Source organism: Aethalodelphis obliquidens, unplaced genomic scaffold (genome assembly GCF_003676395.1).
Source record: "Aethalodelphis obliquidens isolate GAN/ISIS:26980383/991018 unplaced genomic scaffold, ASM367639v1 scaffold8, whole genome shotgun sequence".
Lineage (NCBI taxonomy): Eukaryota > Metazoa > Chordata > Mammalia > Artiodactyla > Delphinidae > Aethalodelphis > Aethalodelphis obliquidens.
In genome coordinates this window covers 55,808,666-55,835,739 of record NW_020837952.1, presented here as the reverse complement: position 1 = coordinate 55,835,739, position 27,074 = coordinate 55,808,666, and the positions used below count along the sequence as shown (strand labels likewise).

At 52.5% G+C, this 27,074-nt stretch overlaps 1 protein-coding gene across 3 annotated transcripts; it reads right to left on the bottom strand.

Moving 5' to 3' along the window:
- Window positions 1-689: 689 nt before the first annotated feature.
- Window positions 690-27,054, bottom strand: TAB1 (TGF-beta activated kinase 1 (MAP3K7) binding protein 1). 3 transcript variants are annotated; one of them, XM_027107699.1, is made up of 11 exons: window positions 26,944-27,054; window positions 13,124-13,260; window positions 12,597-12,750; window positions 11,415-11,501; window positions 10,778-10,916; window positions 9,704-9,817; window positions 8,966-9,077; window positions 7,050-7,194; window positions 5,290-5,512; window positions 4,125-4,287; window positions 690-2,542 (listed from the first exon to the last, which is right to left on the bottom strand). In XM_027107699.1, exons 1-11 carry the CDS (start codon window positions 26,974-26,976, stop codon window positions 2,335-2,337), a joined length of 1,515 nt encoding a protein of 504 aa, XP_026963500.1. In that variant the 5' UTR covers window positions 26,977-27,054; the 3' UTR covers window positions 690-2,334. The 3 variants fall into 3 exon arrangements, with proteins under 3 accessions (XP_026963500.1, XP_026963502.1, XP_026963501.1); XM_027107701.1 differs by having other exon boundaries at window positions 2,414-2,538; XM_027107700.1 differs by having other exon boundaries at window positions 2,425-2,646.
- Between the last annotated feature and the right edge of the window lie 20 nt (window positions 27,055-27,074).

The window sequence follows — 27,074 nt, the reverse complement described above, 5'->3', positions numbered from 1 at the left end:
AGGGGGCCCAGAAAGAAGAATCATGAAAGATGCCCTTGCTGGAGGAAACGTCCGGGAGCCCGGTTGACAGCCTCCCTCTAGGCTTCGCTGAGAAGAGGCAATAACCACACCCACGGCCCAGCGTCTGGGTTCCCAGGGGAAGTGGCAAGTAGCACCTGCTGCACGCAAGGCCCCAGGCAGACCCTTCCTTATACGTGACTTTACAGTGTTAGAGGGACAAGGTCTTAAGTCCCGTAAAGCGGGAAGAGGCGCTTTGTGGACTAGTATTCATAGAGTATCCTCCATGCAGACGAAACCAAAATGAGGCCGAGGAACCTTCTCAAGGTCTACTGACCAGTGGGGAGCGGGAGTGCGAGGACTGGGTCCTGGTGACCCGCAGCCCTGCCAGCCACACCACACTCACACGCCGAGAACCGGCCTTGCCTTCAGGAAGAGGAGGAGCTGGCGCGCAGCAGGGGAGGACAGTCACCCTCTCCAGGTGTGCAGGGACCTCGGGGGATGCTGAGCAACCCAGCGCCCTCCCCTCAGGCTGTGAGGTGGCAGCACCGGTCCGGTCCGGAGGCCGGGTTCGCATCCCGGCTCTGCCACTCCCAGGCCTGCTGAGCTGGTGCTTCCAGATGCTGAGCAGGGCAGGAGGCGACGGCCACCTCCCAGGGCTGCCGCGAGCTACACGAGACACCCGTAGACTATTAACAGCACGACACATTATACCACCCTTTATTATCTCTTTACTGACGTAAAAAAGTGATTCTATCTCTAGAGACCAAACAGCATAGAGAGACGTTCTCGGAAGAGGATCCCTTTGTGCCCAAGCCTCTGTGACTGATTTTGAATCTGCTCACCTGCACAAGGAGATGGCTTCGTAGTGGAGGGGGGTCAGGGCCCTCTGCCGAGATCCGCTTTTCCTCTGCTCATGCCGCGGCTCCCCTCGGAAACCGGCACCACAATGGGCCCCGCCCTGCCACAGGAAAACATGTTCCTGGACCACATGGGACCTTGGAACTGGCCTTCGACTTTTCAGAGTCCAAGCACACTGGAGGCCGTGCACAGCAGCCAGTCCCTGGTGAGCTGTGTCTGGGGCATCATGGGGCAGGAGGCTGGGCACCAGGTGGGGGGGTGTTGGCAAGAACCCAGGGGGGCCTCAGAGACTGACAAGAAAGTTTGAGTTCTGCTCCACCACTGACTGCGTGACTTGGACAAGGTGAGAGTCTCCTGAGCCTGCTTCCTCCTCTGAAAATACGAAGGGCAATTCCAGCTGACAGCCCTGGTGGTACCCCTTCCCCACTGAACGCAGAGAACATGCATGAAATGGTCTCACTGAGGGCCTGGGCTGGCCTGATCCCCACCCTAAGTGTCTGTAAAAACAGTGCACGTCTCCAAAGCCCTCGACCACCCAGAGCAGCAGGTCTCCAGGACCTTTTGGAACCATTCTCCACTGTTCTCTGTTTCCAGTGAGCCCCGAGGCCTGGCCTAAGACCTGTCTGTTACCGTAGAGCTGGCAGAGACTCACAGTCAGTGGTTAAGACTGCAGTCTTAGCAGCTCCCACCCTGGGGCCCTCCCCAGCTCCAGCGGGGAAAAGCAGAGCAGAACTGGCTCACCCCGATTCAGGGCCTCGCCACTCCCGGAGGGGCCTGACAAGGGCGGCCCCTGCCCCCACTCAGGCCGGGCACACCTCCCCTCTTCACCCGGCCCTGGGGAGCCAGCCCTGCCCAGCCTGCCCACTCTGGTGGGCTCCAGGACCAGTGCTCCTCTTGGACCAGTTCTCTCCGGTTCCTTTCCACCTGACTGCCCTCTCTGCAGCCATCCCAGTGCCCCTAAGCCCAAAGAGGCCTAGGGACGGGGCCCAGGGATGGGTGCAGGCCTCGAAGGTGCAGACGCCAACTGGGGTTCCACTCTGGAGGCCGGCTGGAGAAGGCGAGAACCACCCCCCAGGGGCGAGGGGGTGCTAGCAGTGGCCACAGGCTCCACCAGGGGAGATGGTGTCGGGAAGGGGGTGGCCTTGGGAAAGCAGTGGCTGCCACTCGCGGGGCTTGTGGGCTGCCGCCCTTGTGCCCCTTGTTCTGAGAAACAGCCATGGTCGTGGCTGAGGCTGCCGGGGGACTGAGCCTCCGGCCCCTGTGCTGCCGCCGTGGCAAGGGGTCCGGTCTGCGTTGGTGCACTGAGAGAACATTCTCTACAGCACCACAGGCTGTGGAGTGAGAGTACGATGCAGGCTGAGCACCAGGCCCTGCTGGCCCCTGGGGCACAGGCAAATGGCAGGAAAAGGCCCGTCCTGCCGGAGCTGGGCCCCGTCCCCAGGCAAGGTCCTGCTCGGGCTGCACTCCGCGGCCGGGCTACGGCGCCATCACCACACTCTGCTCGCCATGGTCCACGCTCCAGAGGCGGTAGAACTCCGCAAAGTCCACGTAAGGCTCGACGCGGCCATCCTCGCCGGGCGGGAGTGAGTGGGCGGGCCGGGAGCGGAAAAGGCCCCCGTCAGAGCTGGAGCTGCTGCTCTGGGTGTGCGTGTTGGTGGACTGCAGGGTCAGGGTCGGGCTCTGGCTGGGAGCACAACAGGGGCAAATCAGTGATGGGCCGTGGCGTCTGGCCAGCCCCTCAGGGCACAGGCCACAAAGGCAACCACGAGGGCCAGCCGGCCAGATGTCCTTCGGGGCAGAGGAAAAGTCAAATGTATTTTTGAAGCTCTAACCACATGCAGCTCTTTAAATTAACTAGAATGAAATAAAATGGAACCCTCACTTCAGTGCTCAATAATCCGCGTGGCTAGTGGCTACTGCGTAGGATGCAGAACTTGCCACCCGCGGAGCGGCGCCGAGCTGGGCGCCATCCACTCCAACCTCTCCAAATCCATCCCAGACCAAACCCCACTGGTCACAGGCAGGCCAGGGTTCTTCTCCCAGAAAACCTCCCTACTCCCTCCTCCTCGTTTCTCTCGCAAGCTGGGTGGGGACGGGCCCCCCATGTTCCCAGAGCTCCCCGGGCACCCACCCTCTGCCACACAGCCTGTAACATCTGGGAATTACCTGCTAACCCACTGTCCTGCACACTCCCAGCACTCAGAGCTGGGCCAGCCCGGCAGCAGGGTGGGGGTGGGGGCAACTAAGCTCTGACGCAGGATGGAGGGACCCAGGGAGCTGGAGGCACAGAAGAATGGCTGGTTCTCCTGCCTGGTCTGGGATGGCTGCTACACGCCCTGCCTTTGTGGACACAGCTGGTGGCTCCTCTGAGCAGCCCTGCAGGGGTGGGGAGGCCACCCGTACAATGCTTAGGATGCCCATCACTCAGCTGCCCGGCAGGCCCCTCCAGCCCACAGGGGAGGCGGCAGCAGCCTGGGGGCAGGGAGCAGGAAAGGCCCCTGCGAGGCACAGGGAAACCTTCCCGGTGGCCCTTCCAACCGGCCAGATCTTGAGTGGGCTGGGTGGGGCACCTCTATTATTCTGTGCAGGGCTGGAATGTGGAAACCAGAGCCCAGCCCCCTGGTGTGGCAGGTGGGGGTACATTCCCCAGATGTGGAGGGGGCGAGGCAGACACCCGACCTGTCAGGCAGGTCTGCCAGGAGTGAGGAGGGGGCCCGCCCACCACACCCCCAGGCTCCAGACCCCCTGCTGCCTCCACCCCTCCCCCAGCCTGAAACTAGAGAACTCGCTTCAAAGCTAAAATCGGACGCTTCAGTCAGAGAGCACTGGCTCTCATAAGCCGGCACAGGCCAAACAATGTCCCACAAGCACAGATACCATGGGGGAGGCCCCCCAGATCACACACTCCAAGACGGGAGAAGAGAAAAGAACAAGAGGACAACCTTCCCATTAAATGAAAACGAATACATGGCACCTGCAAGCAGAAACGAGCAGCAGGCTGTCAGCACGAGCTGCCTGTCTCCACCCCCTCCCTTCCGGCTTCAAGGAGCTGCTGGAAGCTGCAGTCCCGCCTGGGAGGCTACGGAGGCCTCCCCAGGGATGGAACTGGGGGATTTGAGAGGAACAAGACCCCAGCACATCTCAGGGCGTCTCATCCAAGGTTCCTCAGGCACAGGACGTGGCCCTACGGCCACTCCTGTCCAGGGACCCAGGGCTGTGCCCAGGAAGCAGGCCTGAGATGGCTGGGGCTGGGGGTGGCCGCTTACTTGGTGAGGGTGGGAGTGGCTTCGTCCAGGGTGGAGGCACTGTGGGCCCCGTTGACTAGCTGGCCCTGGGAGGGCATGACGAGGGACAGGGTCACGCTGGTTTTGCTGGTGCTCTGGGCGCTTGAGTAAGGCACTGATACGGGGTACACGCGTCCTCCTGCAGCTGTGGGAGGAAGAGAGTGGTGGGCTACAGGGTGTGGCTCAGGGGGACCCTGGGGTGGCAGCAACAGGGCCGCTCCAGGGCCTGAGAAGGTAGGCGGTGGCCCGGCTCGGATCCCCTAGCTTGACCCTCTGCCCCTTAGGACAGCGAAGGAGTACCCGTGGCAGAGACTCCTCCGGGCCAGGCAGGGGCCTCCGCGCAGCAGCAAAGCACTGCTGGTGCTCAAAGCAGGAAGAGAAGTGCTGAGCTGCCTCAACGAAAGGGTTACTGCCTGGCTTCCCACGGTGCTTTAACCCAAGGGCTAAGTATGCTCCTAGTTGAGGTTGGCCCAACAAAAATACGGCTGCAATAACAAGCTAGAGAAACTCCAGTAACCCCGGTGTCCGTGGGAGAACAAATCCATCTGATGCTTGAGTGCTAGGGCTTGCTTGTTTGAAAAAAAGAAAAAGAAATGCAGCCCCAGGAACTGCTGGTCTTGACACTAAAGCAGCACTGGGAGGGAGAACAAAAGAGTAATTCTTCCTGGGCAACATGATTTAGAATTAAAAGGTGGAGAGTAAAGCGTCTCTCCCTCACCTCTGACATGCCCGACCTCGGCTAGGTCCCTTCCTTCTAGGGCCTCAGTTTCCTTTCTGTAAAAGGGTTGTTAATGAGGACGAAAGGAAATATGCGGGCGAGGTGGCTGGCGCACAGCAGGCACTGAGCCCGCAGCTGCCGCTGTCCCCGCGATGTGGCCCGCGATGTGGCCCGTGGTGCTGCAAAGTGCTTCCCGTGCACTCAGGTCTTTCAAAGGAGGCCAGGGCAGGTGGTACTGGCCTCATTTCACAGACAAAAGGGGAAAAATAAGCACAGCTCAGACAGCTTTAAAGTCAGGGCCCGGCCTGGAACTGCTCAAAGCCAGGCCTCCCGACTCCACTCCGCCCCAGGCAGCAAGGCCGTGGCCTCGCCGCTCTGCCCCGACCCCAGCCCCGGACGGCCTCGGGCACGGGCTTGCAGCACACATACCTGGGGCTGGGGTGGGTGCGGCCTGGCTCATCTCTCCCAGGGGGTACCCAAAGTTCCGCACCAGCAGGGTCATGTCCTCGTGCCTTGGGCAGAACTTGGCACGTTCCCCGCCACTGGCGAAGGTGTCACTGTGGATGCGCTTCACCCGGTCCACCACGGCCTGGGCCACTGCATCCAGGGACGTCTGCTTGGCGAACTCCGTGTCGATCATGGCGGCGATCTCCTGGGGGCGACGGGAGCACAAACCTGGTGAGGAACAAGGGGGCCCAGGGAGTGTAGGCCACACCTTCACAGCCGAATCAGGACACTTAGGGGTCACCAGCCAAGCAAGTGGGCGTCCCCACCGGCCAAGCCTGCAACCTGAGCTTCTCAAGGTATTCAGGATAATTCTTTTGGAACTTTCTCATTAGAAAAGGTGTGACCTTGTGATTTCTCTGATTTTTGGCTTCCACACACCAAAGAAATGGGGGAGAATATCCACCTCACTGCATTGCAGTGAGGATTAAACAACATAATGGACGTGAGGGCACTTTAAGCTCAGTACAAACTGTCGGCTTTCCTTCCTGGAACAAACTTATTGTAGGAGATGATATGTCAGGATGAAGAGAGAGTCTCTGCCCTCAGAGAAGTCCACTGTCCCGTGTATTCTAGAACCCAGTAGAAGCCACTGGATAGTCTTATCACGAAGAGCAAAGAAAGGAAAAAAAGATCACATTTATGGTAAGATAAAAAATATAAACACAAAATCCTCTACGTGATGGCTGGCTGCAGTCTCTTGGAGGTAGGAGGGCAGGGGCAGGTAACGGGAAATGACCTGGGCCCGGTCCGGGGGGCTCAGCTCCAGCACTGACCAGCTTTGTCACCTCAGGCAAGACCCTGAACTCTGTGAGCCCCAAGTTCCCTAGCTTGACATGGCAGTGAGCCCCTGCCCCCACCATGTTATAAGGCTACTGGAAGGAATGAGATAAAATGGATGAAAAACCTTGAACACAGGTATTAGGAGACAGTGAGGCGCCTAAGACTTGCCCTCATTATTTTTAATTAGGACAGAGCAGAAAAGGTTACCTTCTCACCAGAATCACAGATGGAAGGAGAAACACAAGCTGAACTTCTCTGACTGACCCAGCAAGCCCAGGTCAGGTAAAGGCAGCTTCCCTTCAAGGTCATCCTCAATGTGACTGCCTCCAAGTCCCGCTTTACTGACGACTGTCTGACACGTGCATCCCAAGGTGTAGGAAAAAGCAGCAGCTCCCCCTGGCTGAGAACCTGTGTCTACCACGCCCAGCCTTCATCACAACCCCACAAAGGCAGAAGTCATCATCCCCATCTCAGAAACAAGGAATGAACTGTGTATCATCTGCAGCTCAAAGAGGGAAGCGACGGAGGCAGTGGAGCGGGACCTGGGCGGGCCGCATGACTCCTTGGCCGGCGCTCTATGTACCAGGCCGCGCTCCTGCTGGGCTTTCCTCCGCGGCCCACCCGGGCCCTTCCCAGTCTCCAGAGCCACGTGTGCCTGTGGAAATTCATTTCCCTCACCCTCTTCCCTTAGGCTTTGCTCAGGACCCTGGGGACTGGCACTGCTTCAAGCCCAGATGAGCAAAGCTTTTGGGTAGGATGGGTGTTCTTGGAACTCTGGGCTTTTTCTTCCCCCAACTTTGAACCCAGAGAAGATGTCTGGTGAGAGCATGTGAGAATCAGAGCTCTGGGGAGCATGCCACCCTGCAGGCTGGCCAGCCAAGCTCTGCTCGGGCCCAGCTCACCTGGTTGGCCTGCCCAGGCCCGTGGGCTGCCTCCAGGGCCTTGTACAGCCCCTCAGACATCAGCACCAGGAAGCCAGTCACCCCATCCAGGGGCTGTGCACCGTGGATTTCAGGCTCCGCGATGATGGGCTTGGACTTGGCAGCGCTGTGGGAAGAGAGCAGAGGGCACAGCTGTGCTTGGAATGGCCCCCTGGGGACATTTATTCTGGTGAGAAGAATCTACATCCAGAATGTAAAATAAAACACACATCTGACAAGAGGAAAAGAAAGAGAGGAGAGAGAAAACCAGAAAAACAGACCTGTCTTCTGAGGGCAGCTCTTAAAATAAAGCTCAGAGGGCCAGGAAAGCCAGGGCGAGGCTGGGGTCACAACGGCCAAGGTCAAATGCCCAATCCTGGTCCCACTCCACATTTCCTGTCCACAGAGCTGGGGGGTGGCAGGGGGAGGGTAGGACAGCCAGAGGGATGGGTTCTCTTTTAAAAGCCCACTCCTCTTGGGCTCCTCCAAGCTGACCCAGGCCCCACATACACTCTAGCTGCAGAGGGACTATGAACTGATGCACCATCAGAGCTGGTCAATGTCGGGAAGCTCCAACATGCACACATGCACACAGGGCAACGATAAGAAGATGTTCCCGGCAACAGGATTTGAAAGAGTGAGTCTGGCAACATCCTGAAGGTCGGTCCATCAGTAGGGGCGGGTTAGGTGAGTGCTGACAGCTACACACTGGAATCCTAGCAACTGTTACCAAGAATGCTGCCAGCCTAAACTGTAGGTGTGCAGGAATGGAGGAGTGGGTGCCTAGACTGAAAAAAGTGAGGTGCACAACACTGGGCGCGGAATGCTAGCATTTGTGGGTGTTTTGAAAAAGCAACTTGCTCCCTCCCCACCCCCAACAAGCACGCGCCATGCACAGTGCATGCGGCGCGCACACACATGCGCGCACGTACACAGAAACTCCAGGGCAGGATACCTCAGAAACTAGCAGCTTCTGAGGAAGGAGTCTGGGCTTGGGGTGGGAGGAAGATTCACTTTTCACTGCATATCCTGGGCACTGTTTGAATTGTTTTAAACCACAGATGGACCTTTCCATAAAGCAAACAGAACCCGACAAATTAGAGACAAAAGGTTCCAAACGTAATTATTTAAACCTTGTGAGGGTAAGGAGCTGTAACACATATTTTCTAAGACACAAGGTGGGCACCACACACACACACACACACACACACACACACACACACAGTGTTGTCGCATACAGGGCCGCCGTAGTTCAGGACACAAGCTCTGAATTCAGCCTGCCTGGCTTCAAGTCTTGCCTAAGCCCACTATTAGCCCTGAGACCAGGCAGGCTACCTAGTGTCTGCATGTGTCAGTTTCCTCATATGAAAATACCTCTGGGGCAATAAAAGCACCCACTTCATAGGGCCTGAGGACTGAGTGAGAGAGTGGATGGAAAAAACTGCGCATGGGCTTGGATGGAGGCTCACGTTATTATCATCGTCTGTTTGCTATGAGCAGTGGGTGGCATCCAGAAGGGACAACCCATCTGGCAGCCCCGCCCTGGCCCCAGTCATGACAATACCGACCAACAGGCCTTCCGTCTGTCTCTATCCACACCAGGCAGCTCATGCCAACTCTGGCCTCTCCTGCCAGGCCCTATGGCATTGGTTGCTGCCCTTGGCTTTGGCCCAGCTCCCCACCTAACCCCTTGCCAGCCTAGCTCTACAGGACCCCAACTCCTGGCCTGCTGCCTGCTGGGTCCAGGGCCTGCCCCACACCAACCTCTCTGGGAGAATGAAAGCATCTCCTTGGGCTCCAAACTACCTCAACTGTACCTTTTGTCCCTAGAGCCTACAATCTGCATCTGCCCCAGGCCTCTGGTCTTACAAATGGGGGCAGCTAGGCCGGCCACTCACCTGAGTAGGTCGATGTCAGTGTAGCCGTATTTGACCTTGTAGTCCCCAATGCGCCTGGTGCTCTCCTGCCCACAGATGACGCCCACTTGCTTGATCTTTCCTGCATCCAAACCTACCAGAGGAAGAACAACACGACAACCTCAGAGTTTGTTCATAAAGAAGAACCAAAAGAAGGGGATACAGACATATCCACAAAAACAAGGCACTGAACAGGAAGTGAAATCATAGCTGGCACCTTGGAGGGCAGTTAGCCCAAAGTCCCCCAGTGTCCTCAGCCCCCATCCCCATCAGAACACCCGTGGCTCAGAGTCCTCCCCTATGGGACAGCAGATCCAGCACCGCCCAGCTCAGCTCCCTCTGCAGCCTGGGCTCACAGGGAAGGGAGGGGGTGGCCATGGCGGCAGCTGGAGCCCCAGGACTTCTTTGGCCTCTCAGTCTCCACCAATAACAGTGCATACCAGAGACTCCTGGAAGCATTTCACATGTAATAACTCTTTCAATCCTCACAACACCCTGAGGTTAAGTGTTACTATTATCCTCATTACACAGAAGGGGAAACTGAGGCACAGAAAACTTGAGTAAGTTCCAAAATCACCAACTAGTAAGTGGAAGAGCTGGGATTCAACCCCAGGCAGGCTGGTCCCAAGCCCAAGGTCACAGCCCGTCCACTTCATGCCTTTCTCTACATGACCAACAGAAGGCACAGGGTGGGCCACCAGGCCCCGCCCCCCCACTCACCCAGCTGTGAGAGCCGGAAGAGCTCATCCTCATTCTCCGTGGTGTGGTCCACGTTCAACTGTGTCACCTGAAGACCATCCCCCGTGGATTTGCATAAAAGCGCACGGTTCGTACCTGCAGAAGAATTCGAGCAGCTGAGCAAAGGTTGAGAGCACAGTGAAGAACGGGACACGTTGAGAAAAGAGAGAAAAGGCAAGCATCTCACACATGGAAGTCCTTGAAATGAGCAAAGAAAATAGGCTCAGACCACTGGAGCCAGTCACCAGACAGGGAGAGCTGATAATATTAAGGAATTAGGTTACACTTTTCCAGTGACATCCGAGGACAATTATGATTAGGGTTTTAACGAGACCTTTCCTCTAAGGAGCCACACTGCAGTATTTACAGATAGCACGACACAGCGTCTGGGTTTGCTTAACAACAACGCGGGGACAGAGGGCTGTAGATGAGTGAGGCTGGCCGGGGGAGGATGCTGGGGCTGGGGGATGGGCACACAGCAGTTCATTAAATGCTCTTCACTCTGCTGTTTATTACAGTTTTGAATTTTTTCCGTAACGAAATCTTAAGGAAAGGAGGAAGAGAAGAGGGACTGTATCAGTGGGGTCTCTCCAGAGCCCCTGCAGTAAACTGCACCCTGAGGGCACCGCCTTCTCAGGCCGAACATGGCCCTTCACCTACAAATCCAAACGTCCCTGTGACCTCTCACCCTCCAGCCCACAGCCAGCCCATCTTGCCGCCCTTCATGCCAAGTGGGTCTTCCACAGCCGGGCAACTTCTTCTAGACAAGGAAGCCACTGAGGTAGCCCAGAGAGGGGACACAACTCCCCAAGGCCACAAGCCAGTTAGGGGCACAGGGGGGACTCAAGCCGGGACACCAGCCTCTCAGCAGGTACTTCAAATGCCCCGGCCTGGGACTGAGACGTCCTATGGAGTTAACGGGAAACACTTAGTGGTCTCAGGACGCTCGAGGTGGAGGTCTTCCGTGTCTGGGAAGCAGACCGCCCAAAGGACACACAGATCCAGAGGCTGACCTTCTCCCCTGCTCTCCCGCCTTGGGACAGGCAGGTGGCTCACCGACATTGGCGACATAGAGCCTGTTGTTGAGAAGGACCGCCACCACGGCCATGGCTCCTCCCGAAATCTCCTTCTCCAACGTCTTGAGTCTTTCGAGGATCTTCTGATACTGAGGGGGCAGCTGGTGCTGAGGGGCGCCCTAGAAGCCATCACCGGCAGTCAGAGCGGGCCAGGGCCTTGGAGAGCATCTCACCAACCTCCCCTCCCTTAAAGACAGAGCATCTGAGGCCTGGCCGGGAAGGAAGCTGGCTGCAGCCCCAGGGCAGGCTTCTTTCAGGAGAGCCAGGCGTGACCTAACTCGTCCCGTCGGCCCTGAAGGTACCTGCGCATGACGTGAGCAGGCAGGTGACGAGGCCTGGACAGATTCGGGCCGAGGACCGACCTGGAAGGAGCTTCTCTCACACCCTATGCCCACCCCAAGTGGAGTCGCAGAGTATGGCTGCTCGTAGCCAGCCAAGGAGGGCCCTAGGAGGGCAGACCCGTTGCCACCTGCATCCCATCAGAAACTGTCCCCTAACGCCTGCCGCTCTGGCCCAGTTGTATCAATGGCCTGGGAGGGACATGGCAGATGAGTCCTTGCTCCTAGCAAAGCTGGACCTTGATCTGCTGCTCGTGGGGCACAGGCTGGGGACGTTACCTCAGGCAGCTGGGACTGGAGGCTCGCCTTCTCTGCCAACGCGTCATCGATGGACTCTAGGAAGCTCCTCTCCACCACATCGAAGGCCTGGAGGCAGAGGACAAGGCAGCAAAGGCCAATTCAAACACCACTGTCATCTGAGGCTGAAATGCTATTAACGGCAACAAGTTGCATCAACTGCAGGTTACCATGTGATGGGGCTTCGCACAGCACACCACCAGGCACTGCTGCTCCCGCAGAGCAAGGTCTGATGAAGATGGCCCCGTGGGGCTGGTGCCTTCCAGGTGGCAGTGCAGAGTGACCAGAGAGGCGGGAAGCGGCAGAGAGGTGGGGAGCACAGGCTCAGAGTCAGGCTGCCTGAGGGTGACGGCCAGCTTGGCACCTGCCGGCCAGGCAGCGCAGCCTTCTCAGAGGAAGTGCTGTTCTGACAGTGACTGAGGGTGTCCGCCCTGAGCACCCAGCGCCCGGCTCAGACTAAGTCTAGGTCAGTGACAGCTAGTGTCACTGCCACACCCTGAAGGCCCCTCAACACAGCTCACGCTGCCGCCTTTCCCAAGGGCGCCAGCTGAGACTCACTGGCACTGGGCCCTAAGGCCACGGCCGGCGCGCGGGCCCGCAGATGCCAAGGCAGGAAAATGGCTGGGAACGCTGTTTTCGAGGAAGAGGAATCCACACTTCTCATCTAAGACTAAGTGCCCCTGGACTTGCTTCCAAAAGGCGATGCCAGGAGGACAAACTCCAGAACAGCAGCAAGCACAAACGCAGAAGTGGCAAAACCAGCACAAGCCCAGCGGGAGCGAGGAGGCCTGGGGAGCGCCCAGTGACTGAGTGCCTGAGCCACGCGGGGGGAGAGGGCCGCCCTCAACGACCTTGTCTACCAGGGCTCAGCAGCCGCCACCATGCCCCACGTCCAAGGTGACGTCCAGAATCCCCTTCCCCAGGAGCACCTCGTCCAGAGCCGACCCTGCCAGGCGTGGGGAAGGACTGCTGCTGGCTGCCCGGCCCTGCACCTGGGAAGCGGGTTGCCCCTGCCGCTGGGAGAGGCTCCCAGAGCTGGTTCTTCTGCAGAGACAAGGAGCCAGTGGGGTCTTCAGACCAGCCCCGGGCTAACCGCACGCTCTGCTGTCGCAGGGCCGAGGCCCAGGGAACTCAGCCACGGCCAGCCAGCCCGAGCCCCCGTACCTGCAGCAGGACCCGCCGCACGTCGGCCTCAGTGTGCTCGGCGCTGAGCTGGCCCAGCAGGAGCTCCGCAGACAGCCGCTGGGCCACGAAGTTGGTTACCCGGTTGCCATCGTAGCCGTTGAAGACCCCGTACAGGAAGCAGTTGTTCTCACTCCTGACAGAGGGAGAGGGCAGGAGGTGGCCTGAGACCAGGGGCTCACAGAAGAGTGATGCCAGCTCCAGAGTGAGGGGGAGAAAGGAAAGGTATTGGGGAGACAAAAGACACAGCAGCTGTGGCTTCAGATGCCCACGTGGGTCCCCCACTTTGACTATCATTGCACTCCGGCCGTGGCTTTCTAGGATACCCCTGCCCCCTGTAGCAGGCCTTCAGCTGGTCTGATGTCTAGATGTGGAAGGGACAGCAGCAGACACCACCTCTCGTGGGCCATATCGCACTAGGAAGCCCCACGGAAAACACCTGCAAAACTGCTTTCTCTTGCTTGCAAACCTACTTCTGGTGCCCAGGAGAGCGCTGCCAGCACCCTCACCTGAACTTGAGCCAGTTGTCCTCTGGTGGGTGGCTCTCAGTGCCCTTGCCATCGGCAGAGTAGCTGCGGTTGGAGGCTGAGCCAACTCCAGAGAGGTGGCAGAGCGGCAGGTCATCCGTCCAGCTTGGTTGCTGCTCCTGGGAAGGACACCAGGAAACCAAGCGTGTTACCTTCTCACCCAGGGCAGACCCCACCTCATCTGCTTTTTCTTCCCCAACAAAAACCTAGCAGGCCCGGAGCCCCACCCAGAGGGTTCCACTTCCTCCTGGAAAACAATGATGCGTGTATGAACAAACACTTGCAGAAGGGTTTGCATGGTTTATGGCTAATCCACAAACTTCCCCGGGAAACCTGAAAAAGACTAGAGTTCCCACATGCAAGGCTCAGCAGGGATCTCCAGGAGTGCGCTACGCTGTGGAGCATGAGTGAAACACACACACACAAGTGAAGCAAACTCCTCGTATAAAAACTCTTTGGTGGTCCCCACCTTGCACTGCAATGGCTCTGACTCCAATCCCTTGGGCACTGGTTAAAACTGCAGATTTCCAGGCCCTGCCCACAGAATGTCTGATCCTGGCGGGGCTCAGGATATATGCAGTGTAGACAGCTCCTCCCAGGGGACTGATTCAAGCAACACAGATCCACACCTAGAGAAACTGACTTAGAAGCTCAGCCTCAGTCACTCTTCCTGGCACTGGGGTCTCCACGCCCTGGTCCCCACTCCACCCTGGTGTCCTCTCCCATCTGCCCCCCTGCCATATGCTTCTCCACTAGTACCAAATGCTTGCAGTACCCTGTCCACATCCCGCTCTTTCCCTCTGCGTGGAACACCCTCCTTGTCCTTGTCTAATAATTCTCCATGTCCTTCGGGACTCTGGCTCGGGAGTCACCGCCTCCAGGAAGACTTCCTTCAGGACGCCCCTCCCCAGGCTTGGCTGCCAGCCCTCTTGTGTATCCCTACTACACTTGGCCCCCCACTCTTGCCTGTGTCTGACTCCCATTCTACCCCCATGGATCTCAAAGCAGGCTGTTCAGTATAACCACGACAGAGCTTTAAACACAAACACACGCACATATACACAGAGCTGTCTAGGAGGCAGCCCAAACACAGACTCTGAATTTCCTAAATCTCCTTGGGGGGGCACTCTGAGCACCTGCACTTTCTAAGCCCCAGAATCGACCCTGACACAAGGCGCAGGTGTGATCCACTAACTCACTGAAAGCCTCCCCTACACCCAGCCCCCACTTGAGAGCCCTGACTGGTTCACAAAGGCATTCCCGTGCCCACCAAGCTGAACTAGAGCAAACTAAAACTGGGAAAATCAAAGTTCAACTGCAAGGAGAGTAAAATTTGGATTGAAAGCTTTATTGAAAATTTAAAAAGCACGAATACTGTGCACAACTTCTTACAAGTTAGCAGTAACAGACTTCAAAAAAGGATGTGAAAACTACTTCAACAGGCTTTTGCAATCAGATATGTAAAAAGCCTGTGGTTAGCTTTTGTGGCAAATTTCATCTTTTGTTTATTTACATACTGACAGGGAGTGACTTCATAGCTTTTTTATTTTTATTTTTTCATTTCAATTGCTTTTATGCTGCATTTATTCCAGCGCTTTAGTTTTGTGCTTTGCACCCTGGAGCAACTTCAGCAGGGTGTGGGAGTTTGTTTTTATTTTTAAATTAGCATATAGTAAAATTGCCTTTCTGGTGGGCAGGTCTATGAGGTTTTTGTTTTTTGTTTTTTTTGTTTTTTTTTTTTGCGGTACGCGGGCCTCTCACTGCTGTGGCCTCTTCCGTTGCGAAGCACAGGCTCCAGATGCGCAGGCTCAGCGGCCATGGCTCACGGGCCCAGTCGCTCCACGGCATGTGGGATCTTCCCGGACCGGGGCACGAACCTGTGTCCCCTGCATTGGCAGGCGGACTCTCAACCACGGCGCCACCAGGGAAGCCCCAGGCCTATGACTATGAGTTTTAACACTCGTAGAGATTTGTGTAACTACCACCACAATAAAGATACAGAACAGCCCATCTTCCCCAAACACCCCCTCATGCTGCCCCTTTGAAGCCACACCCTCCCCTAACTCCTGGCAACCAGTGACCTGTGCCCCATCACTCTACAGTCTTTTCAAGAATGCCATAAATCAAATTATGCAATGCATAACCTTTTTCTTCCTCTTTTTATTGTGGTTAACACGTATAACATAAACTTTACCATCTTAACCATTTTTCAAGCCATCTTTAAGTGTACATTTTCCTGGTATTAAATATATTCACAATGCTGTGCAGCCATCACCACCATCCATCCCCATAACTCTTTTCATCTTGTAAAACTGAAACTCTATACCCAGTAAACAAAAACTCCCCATTCTCCCTTCCCTCCAGCCCCTGGCAACCACCACTGCACTCTATGTCTTTAAGTACATAACCTTTTGAGACTGGCTTCTCTCACTCAGCATTACGCCTTTGAGATTCATCCAAGCTGGTGCGTGCACCAACAGTTGGTCCCTTTTTATCGTAGAGCACTATTCCGTCACATGGACATAGTATAGTTTATCCATTCATCCCCTTAAGGGCATCTGGGCTGTTTCCAGTTTTTGGCAATTCTGAAGAGAGCTGTCATAAACACTCATGGGCAGGTTTCTGTGTGAACATAACTTTTCATATCTCTAGGGTAAACACCTAGGAGTGAGACTGCTGTTTAACTTCATACGAAGCTGCCAAACTGCTTTGCAAAGCGGCGCGCCACTTGCCTCCCACAGGTAACGCACGACCGTTCTTGCTGCTCCGCATTCTCATCACATGGTATTTTTTTTTTAAGACATTCTAAGAAGTGTATAATGATGTCTCATCACAGCTTTAATTTGCATTTCCCTAATGGCTAATAATGATGTTGAGCATCTTTTCATGTGCCTATTTGCCATTCACATATCTTCTTTGGTGAAGTGTCTCTTTACAAAGTCTCATACCTATGTTTTAATTGTGTTGTTTGTTTTCTTAACTACTGAATTTTGAGAGTCCTTCATATATTTTGGATAAAAGTCTTTTCTTGCATATGTGATTTGCAAATATTTTTCCCAGTCTCTACCTGCTATTTCATTCACTTACCAGTGAGTGTCTTTTGTAAAGCAAAAGTTTTTACTTGTGATGAAATCCTTTTTTAAAAAATATTTATTTATTTTCCTTATTTTTTTGGCTGTGTCGGGTCTTAGTTGCAGCACACGGGATCTTTAAGGCATGTGGGATCTTTCGTTACTGTGAGCTGTCTCTGCGTTGCAGTGCTCAGGCTTCTCTCTAGTTGTGGCACACGGGCTCCAGAGCACGTGGGCTCTGTAGTTTGCAGCACGCGGGCTCTCTCACTGAGGCGCGGGAGCTCAATAGTTGTGGACCCTGATGAAATCCATTTAATCATTTTTTTTCTTTCATGGTTCATGCTTTTGATGTCATCTATAAGAACTCTTTGCCCAGTCCCAGGTCAAGATATCTTCTGTTTTCTTCTAAAAGTGTTATAGGGACTTCCCTGGTGGTCCAGTGGTTAAGACTCCGTGCTCTCAATGCAGGGGGCCCAGGATCGATCCCTGGTCAGGAAATTAGATCCCACATGCACGCTGCAACTAAGAGCCTGCATGCCTCAACTAAAGGATCCCTCATGCCACAACTAAGACCCGGCACAGCCAAATAAATAAATTTTAAAATAAATAAATAAAAAATAAAAGTGTTATAGTTTTACATTTAGACCTGCGATCCATTTTGAGTTCATTTCTATATAACGCAGGAGATTTAGGTAAATTTTTTTTTTTTTGGCAAATGGATGCCCAATTTTTCCAATACTATTTGTTGAAAAGACCATCCTTTCTCTGGACTTCCCTGGTGGTGCTGTGGTTAAGACTCCGCCTGCCAATGCAGGGTACACAGGTTCGAGCCCTGGTCCGGGAAGATCCCACGTGCCGCAGAGCACCTAGGCCCGTGTGCCACAACTACTGAGCCTGTGCTCTAGAGTCCATGCGCCACAACTACTGAAGGCCGTGCACCTACAGCCTGTGCTCCGCAACAAGGGAAGCCACCACAGTGAGAAGCCTGTGTGCCGCAATGAAGAGCAGCCCCCCCAGTCGCCGCAACTAGAGAAAGCCTGTGCGCCGCAACAAAGACCCAACGCAGCCAAAAATAAATTTTAAAAAAAAAGAGTATTTTAAATACTTCTGGTTACTTTAAAAAAAAGAAAAAAAGACTATCCTTTTTTGATCTATGTGTCTATCCTTCCACCAACTCAAAGCTCTTGATGACCATAGCTTTATTAATCTGTATTTAAAATCTACATTATAACATCAGTTGGTGTGATGCCTCTAACTTTATTCTTTTTCAAAACTGTTTTGGCTATTCTAGTTCCTTTACCTTTCCATATAAATTTTAGAATCAGCTTGTATTTACAAGAAAATCCTGCTGGGATTTTGATTGGAATTGTTTCAAATCTATAGATCAATCTGAGGAGATGTGACATCTTCACTATATCGAATCTTGCAATTCATCAAACGGTATGTCTTTAAAAGTCCTTGTGTCTTCTTTATGGGACTTTAAAAATTCACACAACTTCACCACAAGGGCTAAAAAGCTACCAATGCCTACGAGCAGTCTCTGACAACAGAACATATGACTAAAATCTACTAATGGAAAAGGAACGGCAACAAGAGCTGAAATTCTGCTCAGCTCCCGATGATGCTGAGCATTTAACTCTTTCAGGTCAAGCTACAGGGAAATAAAACAAAACAAAACAAAAAACTGCTTCACAGTAACACAAAATTGTTTCTAGTTTTGATCCTGACCTGTCTCACTTTAAAGCAACAAAAATGTCTCTCTTAACGTAAGTGTGAACTTCAGTCTTTGGAATCCACATGTGACATTATGCAATGAGAGTATATTTGATTAATACATATATTCATTCAACAAATGTTTACTGAACATTTACAACAGGCTGGCATTACTCCAGGTGCTGTGGACACAGTGGAGAAGACAACCGAGGGTCCTGGCTTGAAACTTCCTTTCTAGGGAGAGAGACTTCAAACATGTAATATGGTAAATAAACACGGCACTTTTAGACACGGAAATGTGCTATGGAGAAAATACATCAGGGTAGGGGCACAGACAGTGGTGGGGAGGGCTCTTCCAGATGAGGTGGTCAGAAGAAGCCTCTCTGGGGAGGTGACCTCTGAGACAGACCTGAACGTCTATGGAGCAGTGGCCATTTCAGAAAGTGGGGAAAGAGCCTTCCAAGCAGATGCAAAGACCCTGAGGTAGAAAATAGAATGACTTAGGTTTAAGGAAGTGTGAGGCTGGCGTGGCCTCTGTAGTGAGCAGTGGGGAAAGTGGCTTGCTCCTGCGTTCACACACATGCACGCACGTGTGTGCCCAAGTAAGGACAGTGTAAGGCCTTTTAGGCCACAGAAAGGAGTTCATTGCCAAGGAATTATATTTCAAGGAACAGATATTGCCAATCATCCCCTATGTCTTAGATTGATTAATATACCTCCATCACCAAGGACCTCACAAAGGTCTCAGGCAACCTCGCAAGTAAATTTCCCAAAAAACTCCTTTTTCTAGGGTCTGCCTCCTGCCTCCAACTGGGAAGAAATTAAGCATAAGATAAGGCAGAGGCACAAAAGCATCTCCCCAACTAGGAGTGTCCCCTGTCCTGAAAGGATGGGCCAAGAAGCCAGTATTCAGCACCCCAAAATGTCCCAGCTGTTTTAAAGCATGGGAGGAGAAGACATTTATACTTTCTAGAATCCTGTCTGTGATTAAAACTGAGATTAAGATGGACTGAACTCGTCCTCTAATATGAGATGAACAATATGAATGTGTCACCCACGATGCAAAACCTGTCATCGATGCTGCAATCACAGTGCTTCCTCTGCCATTATCTAACTCCCACAAGGGACAGAGACAGGCTTCCAGGGACTTAAATCTTTCCAATCAATTCATACTTTCCAGAAAAAAAAAATATTACCCAAGCAACTTATGGGCCCCCTCGGCATTGAGAAATACACTATGAAAAAGACTAGTACATTAGTCCTTCACAAGGAAGGATACAAACTCAAATGGATGACTGAGGAACTTGCCACGTCAGTGTGTCGTGGCAGAGGAACAATTCATGTAAAAGCACTTCACGATGGGAACTCACGAAGCTGCTCTCAGGAGCGGGTGATGCCACGCTGGCTGCTGCAGCCGTGCCCAGCTGACATGAGTGTAGCAAGCTCCCCAAACCAGAAAGACTGTGTGTCTGACAGTGGTCAACCTACTTAACAAGCACCTTATTCTTCAGAAAGTATTTATGCTTAGTGTCTGGATACTTCTACAGTGTTAAGTGCTTTTTCTGAAATTGGATTTTCATAATGTTGAGCTAGTAATATTTTGGAAATGCATTGTTTTAGTAATTGGCAATCAGTGTTTAGGTCAGTGGGTAAGTACTCCAGGGCTTAAGGGCAGTGTTTGTCCATTTCTGATAAAAAACACTTAAGGAAACAGTCATTGATGGATATTTTCTTAATGTACCATTATATATATACTTCAGTCAGTCCTAATACCAGCATCTTACTTAGTGGGTAAACACAAAAGGCATTCGCATTAGGATCAGGAACAAAGCAAGGATACCTATAATCTCCATTACTAAATAATGAACTGGAGGTGTTAGCACATGCAATTAGACAAGAGAAAAGAAGGAGAGCATACGACTTGGAAAAGACGTACAGTCATCTCTATTTGCAGTTGATGTGATGGTATTTGGAAACCCTAAAGAATAAATAATAAAACTAACTCAGTAAGTTAGTTAGTTAGTAACTAACTCAGTAAGTTAGTTACTGAAATAAATCAGTAAGATGGCAGGATACAAAATCAACACAAAAAATCAACAGCCTTCATATACTTAAAGAAAAGATGGGCATCTAGCCTCTACTTACTGTCAACTAGAATAACAAAGCCTTTTTCCTCTGAAGTCCTCTTGAGTCAGTTCCCCAAAACTACACTCCTATAGAGGAGTTTTTTAAACTTAAATTTATATCGGTTGGATTATATCTTAATGCTTTCATCTCAGCCATCCAGCCTGTTGACATAGTTTTGAATCTCACCCTTTGACAGATTAACAATCTCACTCAGCTGTCTATCTTGTACAGATAAGGCCTGCTACAGAGTGTTCCAAATGACTTCTAAAAAACTGTGACCAGAAGAAAAAGCGTGGGAAGCTAACCCGCTTCTGACAGGAGGTGTCTGCACCAAACACAGAAGGGAAGTAACACCTCCGCCAAAGGTTTATGATACTTGAAAAGCCATATGTATTTTTGGAACCTCAAATAAAGAAGCTACTGACCCTAGAGGTACAGTCACAGAAACAAGCACATACTTTAAAACAAACCAACTATTTATATATGAACCTTGCTGAGTGAAGTTCTCCTATTTCACACTGACATTCTTTAAACAATGAGTTTCTAGCCAACTTGCCTTGCTATTTAAATAAAGAAAGAAGAAATAAGAAAAAAATTACCCAAAGAGCATATTAAATAGTATCTACGGTAAGGCAGAGCCTCCCCCTTTCTGTCTTTCCAAGTCCTATCCACCCACAAAAGCCCGGCTCAAATCCCACTGGTGCCAGAGGCCCGTGTTTCCCAAACCTCAACCATCCACTCACCATCTTCAACAAATTATCCATTTCATGTTTTTTCTTTAATCTGCCATTTTTTCTTTTATTAAAATGACTTCATTTTGAATATAAACTCTTCAGTATTATAAGTGGAAAACCATTATTACCTGCCAAATCTTGATGGTAATAAAAAAGGAAAACAAAACAAGGTTATTAAATTCTAGCTTAAGTCATGGGCTGCTGCACTCTGAGCTGAAGCCCTGTTCTCTCTGTTGAAATAAAGGGAGATTAGCAAGAATCAGAAAGGTGTTACATACGTACTAGGACCAAACCAAGTTTATCTCCTGATATCATCAGAAAGTTTCAAAGAGAACTAAAGAGCAAATAACCTCCACACGTAAGGATGCGTTTTATATCGGCATACACCTAACCACCTCACTGAATGTGTTCCAGGTTCTGGGAAAATACTGCCCAAGGCCATGGGGCCCCTTCCCTGAGAAATGCATCCCGTGGCCTCACCGTGCATTCTGGGTACCTACTCACTGGCTATTAACTATTTGGCAACTTGTGGCAACTCTCAGGTTATAGTCTGGTATTGTTAATTGGCTACTTTATTTCACCGATTCAAAGACATGTATTTTCAACATTTTTAATATCGCTGAAGTTAGTGTGTTACAAGTTAATTAGCAGGGCACTTTCTTAGTAGTATATAAAATAATGATGTGCCCTTATAATCCATAGTGTCTTAGACCCAATGACATACGGGCAATTTCTCAGATACTCATGAGTGCTCCTTCAGCGACGGCCCTGCATAGAGTGCAGTCCCCACAGCAGCTCAAACATTCAGTAACAAGCTGCCAGAGAATTCCAGGAGGTGCTACCCGTGTGGGAGTGGGAGAGTATCTGGTCCTCCCTGATTTCAGCAGTGGCCCTCAAATCATTCTCACCCTGCTGTGGCCGGCTAAGCTTCAATTGTATTCTCCCCCTTCTGTCCACCACCATCAGGGATTATCCATACCAAGCATTCATTGCTGATTCTATTAAAACCCACCAGACTGCCAACACTCTTGCTTCCTTCCTCCACGATTCTGAACAGTTTTCGGAAAGGTCATGTATTTTCTACTCACACAAACCACCCACCCCTCCACCCCTGCACGCACTGATGCACACTTTCTCCCACGCCCGCAAATGCCAGGCCCACAGCACCAGCAGCAAGCGGTGCTTAGCGCCTGAACATGAGTCGTGAGAAGCTGAGAAAGGGGAGCCTCAGGCTTAGAGCCTCATAAACACATACAACAGTGAGTATGGCTCACTTAACTCTTTGATGGGTTACAAGCTCATTTCTCACAAGAAAGAATCTGTTTCGAAAAGCCTAATTTTAACTTGATTTTCTGAGGGAGATTCCAAAATTCATATTTTGGTATAAATTTCTCTAGTTATTCAATTGTATTTAACCCATTAAGGGGGTCACACCTTGCACACATATATTTCAGCATTAGCACCTCATGTACACGTGACCATGTCACATAAAAATAGTCCATAAGGGCTTCCCTGGTGGCGCAGTGGTTGCACCAATGCAGGGGACAAAGGTTCGAGCCCCGGCCTGGGAAGATCCCACATGCCGCGGAGCAACTAAGACCGTGCGCCACAACTACTGAGCCTGTGCTCCAGAGCCCACGAGCCACAACTACTGAAGCCCACACACCTAGAGCCCGTGCTCCGCAACAAAACAAGGCACCGCAATGAGAAGCCCGCGCACCACGACGAAGAGTAACCCCCACTCACCGCAACTAGAGAAAGCCTGAGCACAGCAACGAAGACCCAACACAGCCAAATATAAAATAAATTAATTAATTTTAAAAAAAAGTAGTCCATAAAAGTCCCCAGAGACTCATCTCAAACTCCTGGGCAGCAGAAATAGACAAAAGCATGATTCCAAGTTCGGGCCACAGCCTGAATATCAAATTATAGTATGAAAAGGCCGAGTGTTTTTGTGGCGGAAGCACCCGGATTCCTTAGAAGCAAAAAGGAAGCTCAGAAAGGGAGAATCATGCCCTCAGCAAGATGACTCTGGGTGGGGGCAGCAGTTCTTTCTCTCCAAAAAGGCTAAAACACCCTGATGCCTCCTGCCATCTCTATCTTTCAGAATGACCCCCTTTTCCTTCCTTGCTTCTCTGGGACCGACCCCACTCCTGGCCCCCACCTCTTTCACTAGGGTTTCCATCAAAGGTTCTCTATGTTTTCATCACAAATATAGCACTAATGCATTTTAAAGGGGCTACTAATAATTGTGGAGCTTACCGTGTGCTGGAGCAGCTGGACCACATTCTGACGGCATATGAGACAGTTGTAGGTGATGGTCTAAAGGATGTTTTTTTTTTTTTTTTTAATTTTTTTTTTTTTTTTTTTTTTGCGGTACGTGGGTCTCTCACTGTTGTGGCCTCTCTGGTTGCGGAGCACAGGCTCCGGACACGCAAGCTCAGCGGCCATGGCTCACGGGCCCAGCCGCTCCGCGGCATGTGGGATCTTCCCGGACCGGGGCACGAACCTGTGTCCCCTGCATCGGCAGGCGGACTCTCAACCACTGCGCCACCAGGGAAGCCCTAAAGGATGTTTTTATTTTAAGGCTATGTGTTTATTTTAACATACATTAGAAGAAAAATATATGGCTAGGACCTGTGATTTCATAGATATAATTGCTCAGGAAAAATCTGATTTCAAGTTGACTTTTTAAATAATTAAGTAAATAGTAGTTTAGGCAAAATTAAACTCTTGATTCTCCCTGCCCCCAGGGCACGCCTCCTCCAGGGCTCCCCACCTCAGTAAACGGCACCACTGTTGTTCCAACGGAAACCCTGTAGTCCTTCTCGACTTTTCTTCCTCTGTCACACGCCTCACACTTGATCCGTCAGCAAACCGTATCGGCTCTTCCCCCCGAACACAGCCAGAACTGGGTCCTTCTCACCACCCCTCTTCCATCACTCTGACCGAGCCTCTGTCGTCTCACACCTGGGCAACGGGGAGCAGCACGCAGCAGGCCCCAAGCTTCCACTCTCGCCGCTCCAACGCCTGCCTCTCGACAGAAGGCTCTTTCTCCAGCCACGAATCAGATCACTTCACGCCCCTACTCAAACCCACCCTAGAGTTTCACATCACACTTAGCACAGAATCCAAAGCTCACATCAGGATCCACAAGGCTCCCTCGGACCTCGGCTTCTCCTACTCCCCCAATGTACTCCACTCCAGCCTGACGCTCCCCTAATAGGGGAGCCTTTGCACCCCTGTTCCCTCACGCAGGAATACTCCCTCCCACATCGCCCACCTCATCTCATCAAACGTTCAACTGTCTTCCCCGACCACTCTGTCTAAAACAGGCCCTTCGCCCCGCTGTCTGTGAATCCGGCCTATTCTTCCTCGCAGCACCCCTATGTTATATTCTGGCTATTATTATATCATATATAATCTGTACTTCTTTCTGTTTCTTATTTCACTCACTAGAACATAAGCTTCACGAGGGCAGGGTCCCCTGCACTACACAGTGCCTGCCACATACTGACTACTCAGTGACGTTTAAGGGAATGAACCGTAGGCCTTCATTCACATCAGGACTGAAGGTGGAGCTTCATGGCTGGAGGTAACCACACCAGGCCAGGAGTGTAACATGGTCATTTAATACTAACAACACTCCTGGGAGTCCTCTCGGGTGCGGAAACCAAGGTTCAGGGATGTTAACTGAAAAATCAAGGTTTAGGGATGTTAGTGACTTGCCCAAGGCCATACAGGACCCGTGAGCTGTTTTATCAGGCTGTGAAGGGCCCAAGTTCTTTTGAAGCTACTTCAAAAGCTCATCTTTTCTTCAAAAGACCTTTTAAGGTACTACACTACCTGGGGAGCAAAGGTGAAACTCCTCAGGATGACATTCCACGAAGCGCTCTGCCATCTTGTCCCTGGCACTCCCTCCCAGCACCATGACAGCAGATCCCCAGCCCCTCCTGCAAGCCTCCACTGACCTGGTCAAATTAGGCCATCTGCATCCCCTCAACACATTGACACTAGAGTGCCTTACACATCACATTAGTGATACAGGCTCCTTCTCCCATGCAGGACTGCAAATGCAGTGGGGGTGGACACCTGCCTTCTTTATCTTCGTACCCCCAGGCCCAGTAACTACAGACCAGCAGATCTCATAGCCACCTGCTGTATGACGGTGTCTGAGCTACTCTCACCGGACTCAGGACAGTGGAGGGCAGGCCAAGCCCAGCACACCGTGTGGACCCTTGGATACCCTGTGAGCAGAGGTGTCTTGATCGTCATTAGCGCGGGAGGGCTCTGGTGCGGACATCCCTATCACCCCTTTGCCTTTCATCACAGTGCTACGTGCTTAAAGCTAACCAGCCAACTTTAAAAGACTGCACACGTTCCGGAGCTAGCAAAGCTCGCCTCTGTCTAACCCGAGTCCCTGGGCTCCATCACACCGGTAAGGGAGGGAAGCTGGTAGCCACTCTCCTCGGCAAGCCACGTCAGCCTATGACAGTTAACCGCACCAGCATCTGCCACAATCCACCCAGTATTTCTGGACTATTTACTACACTGGGGACATTTACATAGGGGCCCTGCCCTCCTGCAAAGCAGAGGGCCAGGCCTACCTAACCAACTCAAGGATAAGGCCAGGGCTTCCCTGGTGGCGCAGTGGTTGGGAGTCCGCCTGCCGATGCAGGGGACACGGGTTCGTGCCCCGGTCCGGGAAGATCCCACATGCCGTGGAGCGGCTGGGCCCGTGAGCCATGGCCGCTGGGCCTGTGCGTCCGGAGCCTGTGCTCCGCAACGGAAGAGGCCACACCAGTGAGAGGCCCACGTACCGCAAAAAAAAAAAAAAAAGGATAAGGCCAAACTGCCAGGCAGTAGTAAAATAAAGGGACAGCCACAGGTGTGGAGGGGAAGAGAGCATTCCCCACTGGGAAAAGCTGGGAATCGCCGTCCTGGAGGAGCAATTTCAAAGGGAGTCTACACAAAGCCTCTCATTAGATTACAGCAGTGAAGGCCACCCTTACCCGCTGGTTCCAATGCTTCAAGACCCCTTAGGGCAGTAGGGCCAAGATGCGCTGCATTTCTGTAAAGTCAGGGCTGAGCACTGGACCTGGCCTCAAATGCTTTACTCATTATTTTATAAACAATTTATTGAATGCCCAGCACCTAGTGATGGGAGGTGCTGGTAACACTATTCAGTGTTCCCCTCTCTTCAAGTTCACTTTCCAGTACAGGAGGCAGACAAGTCCACAGGCAAGTACAACAGACTGCCATGTCTGAGCAGGACCCAGGGGACAAGCAACCTGCCCTCGGTCCATGGTGCCAACACGCATGTGCATCTATGTATATGTGTGTCAAAAGGATGCAGGTGCTGGAAGACACCAGTGACAATCCCATGAGGGTCCAGACTGGGGGGAGGTGGGAGGGGGGAGCCTCACGACAATCCTCCCGCTGCCTGCTCTTACCTAATGGATAAGGAAACTGAGACTGATGGAAGCACAGTGAGTTACAGCCAGGACCAGAACCCAGTCATTCCCTCCGTATAGCCTAGAGGTTAAGAGGGTTTCTGGAATCAGAATCCCTGATTTTAATCCTGCCTCTGCCACTTACCAGCTGTGTGGCCTTTGGCAAATGACCACCTCTCTGTGCCTCAGTTTCCTCATCTGTAAAACAGGGAGAATTACAGTACTTGTCTCACGGGGCTGTTATGAAAAATTAAACTTAGAAATATAAAGCTATTGGCACAAAGCCTGGGATATAGTAAGCGATACACAACTGGCTGCTGCTGCTGCTACGATGATTATTATCGCACGACCCGCCCAGGGCCCGGGGTAGGCTCGCTACCCCGGCTCTCTCGGCGGCCGCGCGCCACTGTCCCTGCAGGCTCCAGAACGCTCCTACCCTCCACGCGCCCTTGACGCTCGCGGCCGCTAGACCGCGAATCCGAGCCCCCGACGGCCCGGCCGGCAACGCGCACGCGCGGGCCTTGCGGGGCCGCACGCACCCGGGGTCGGGAATGAGGGGGGGCCGGCCCGGGAAAGGGGAGGGCGGCGGCCACACCCTGCCAGGGACGGGGAGGCGACCAAAGGCGGAGAAGGAGCCGCGCTTGCACCCGACAGGTCCCCCCGGGCTCCCAACCCCCATCCCGAAGAGCGAGTGGGTTCCTCACATTCTGTAGCAGGCTCCTCCTCTGTGCCGCCATCTTGGAGGGACCCCCGCGAGCGCCCCCGCCTCCCGCCAGAGCAGGCGAGAAAGGCGGCTAGAGCGACCCAAAGCCGGCCAGGAGGACCGCGCTACCAG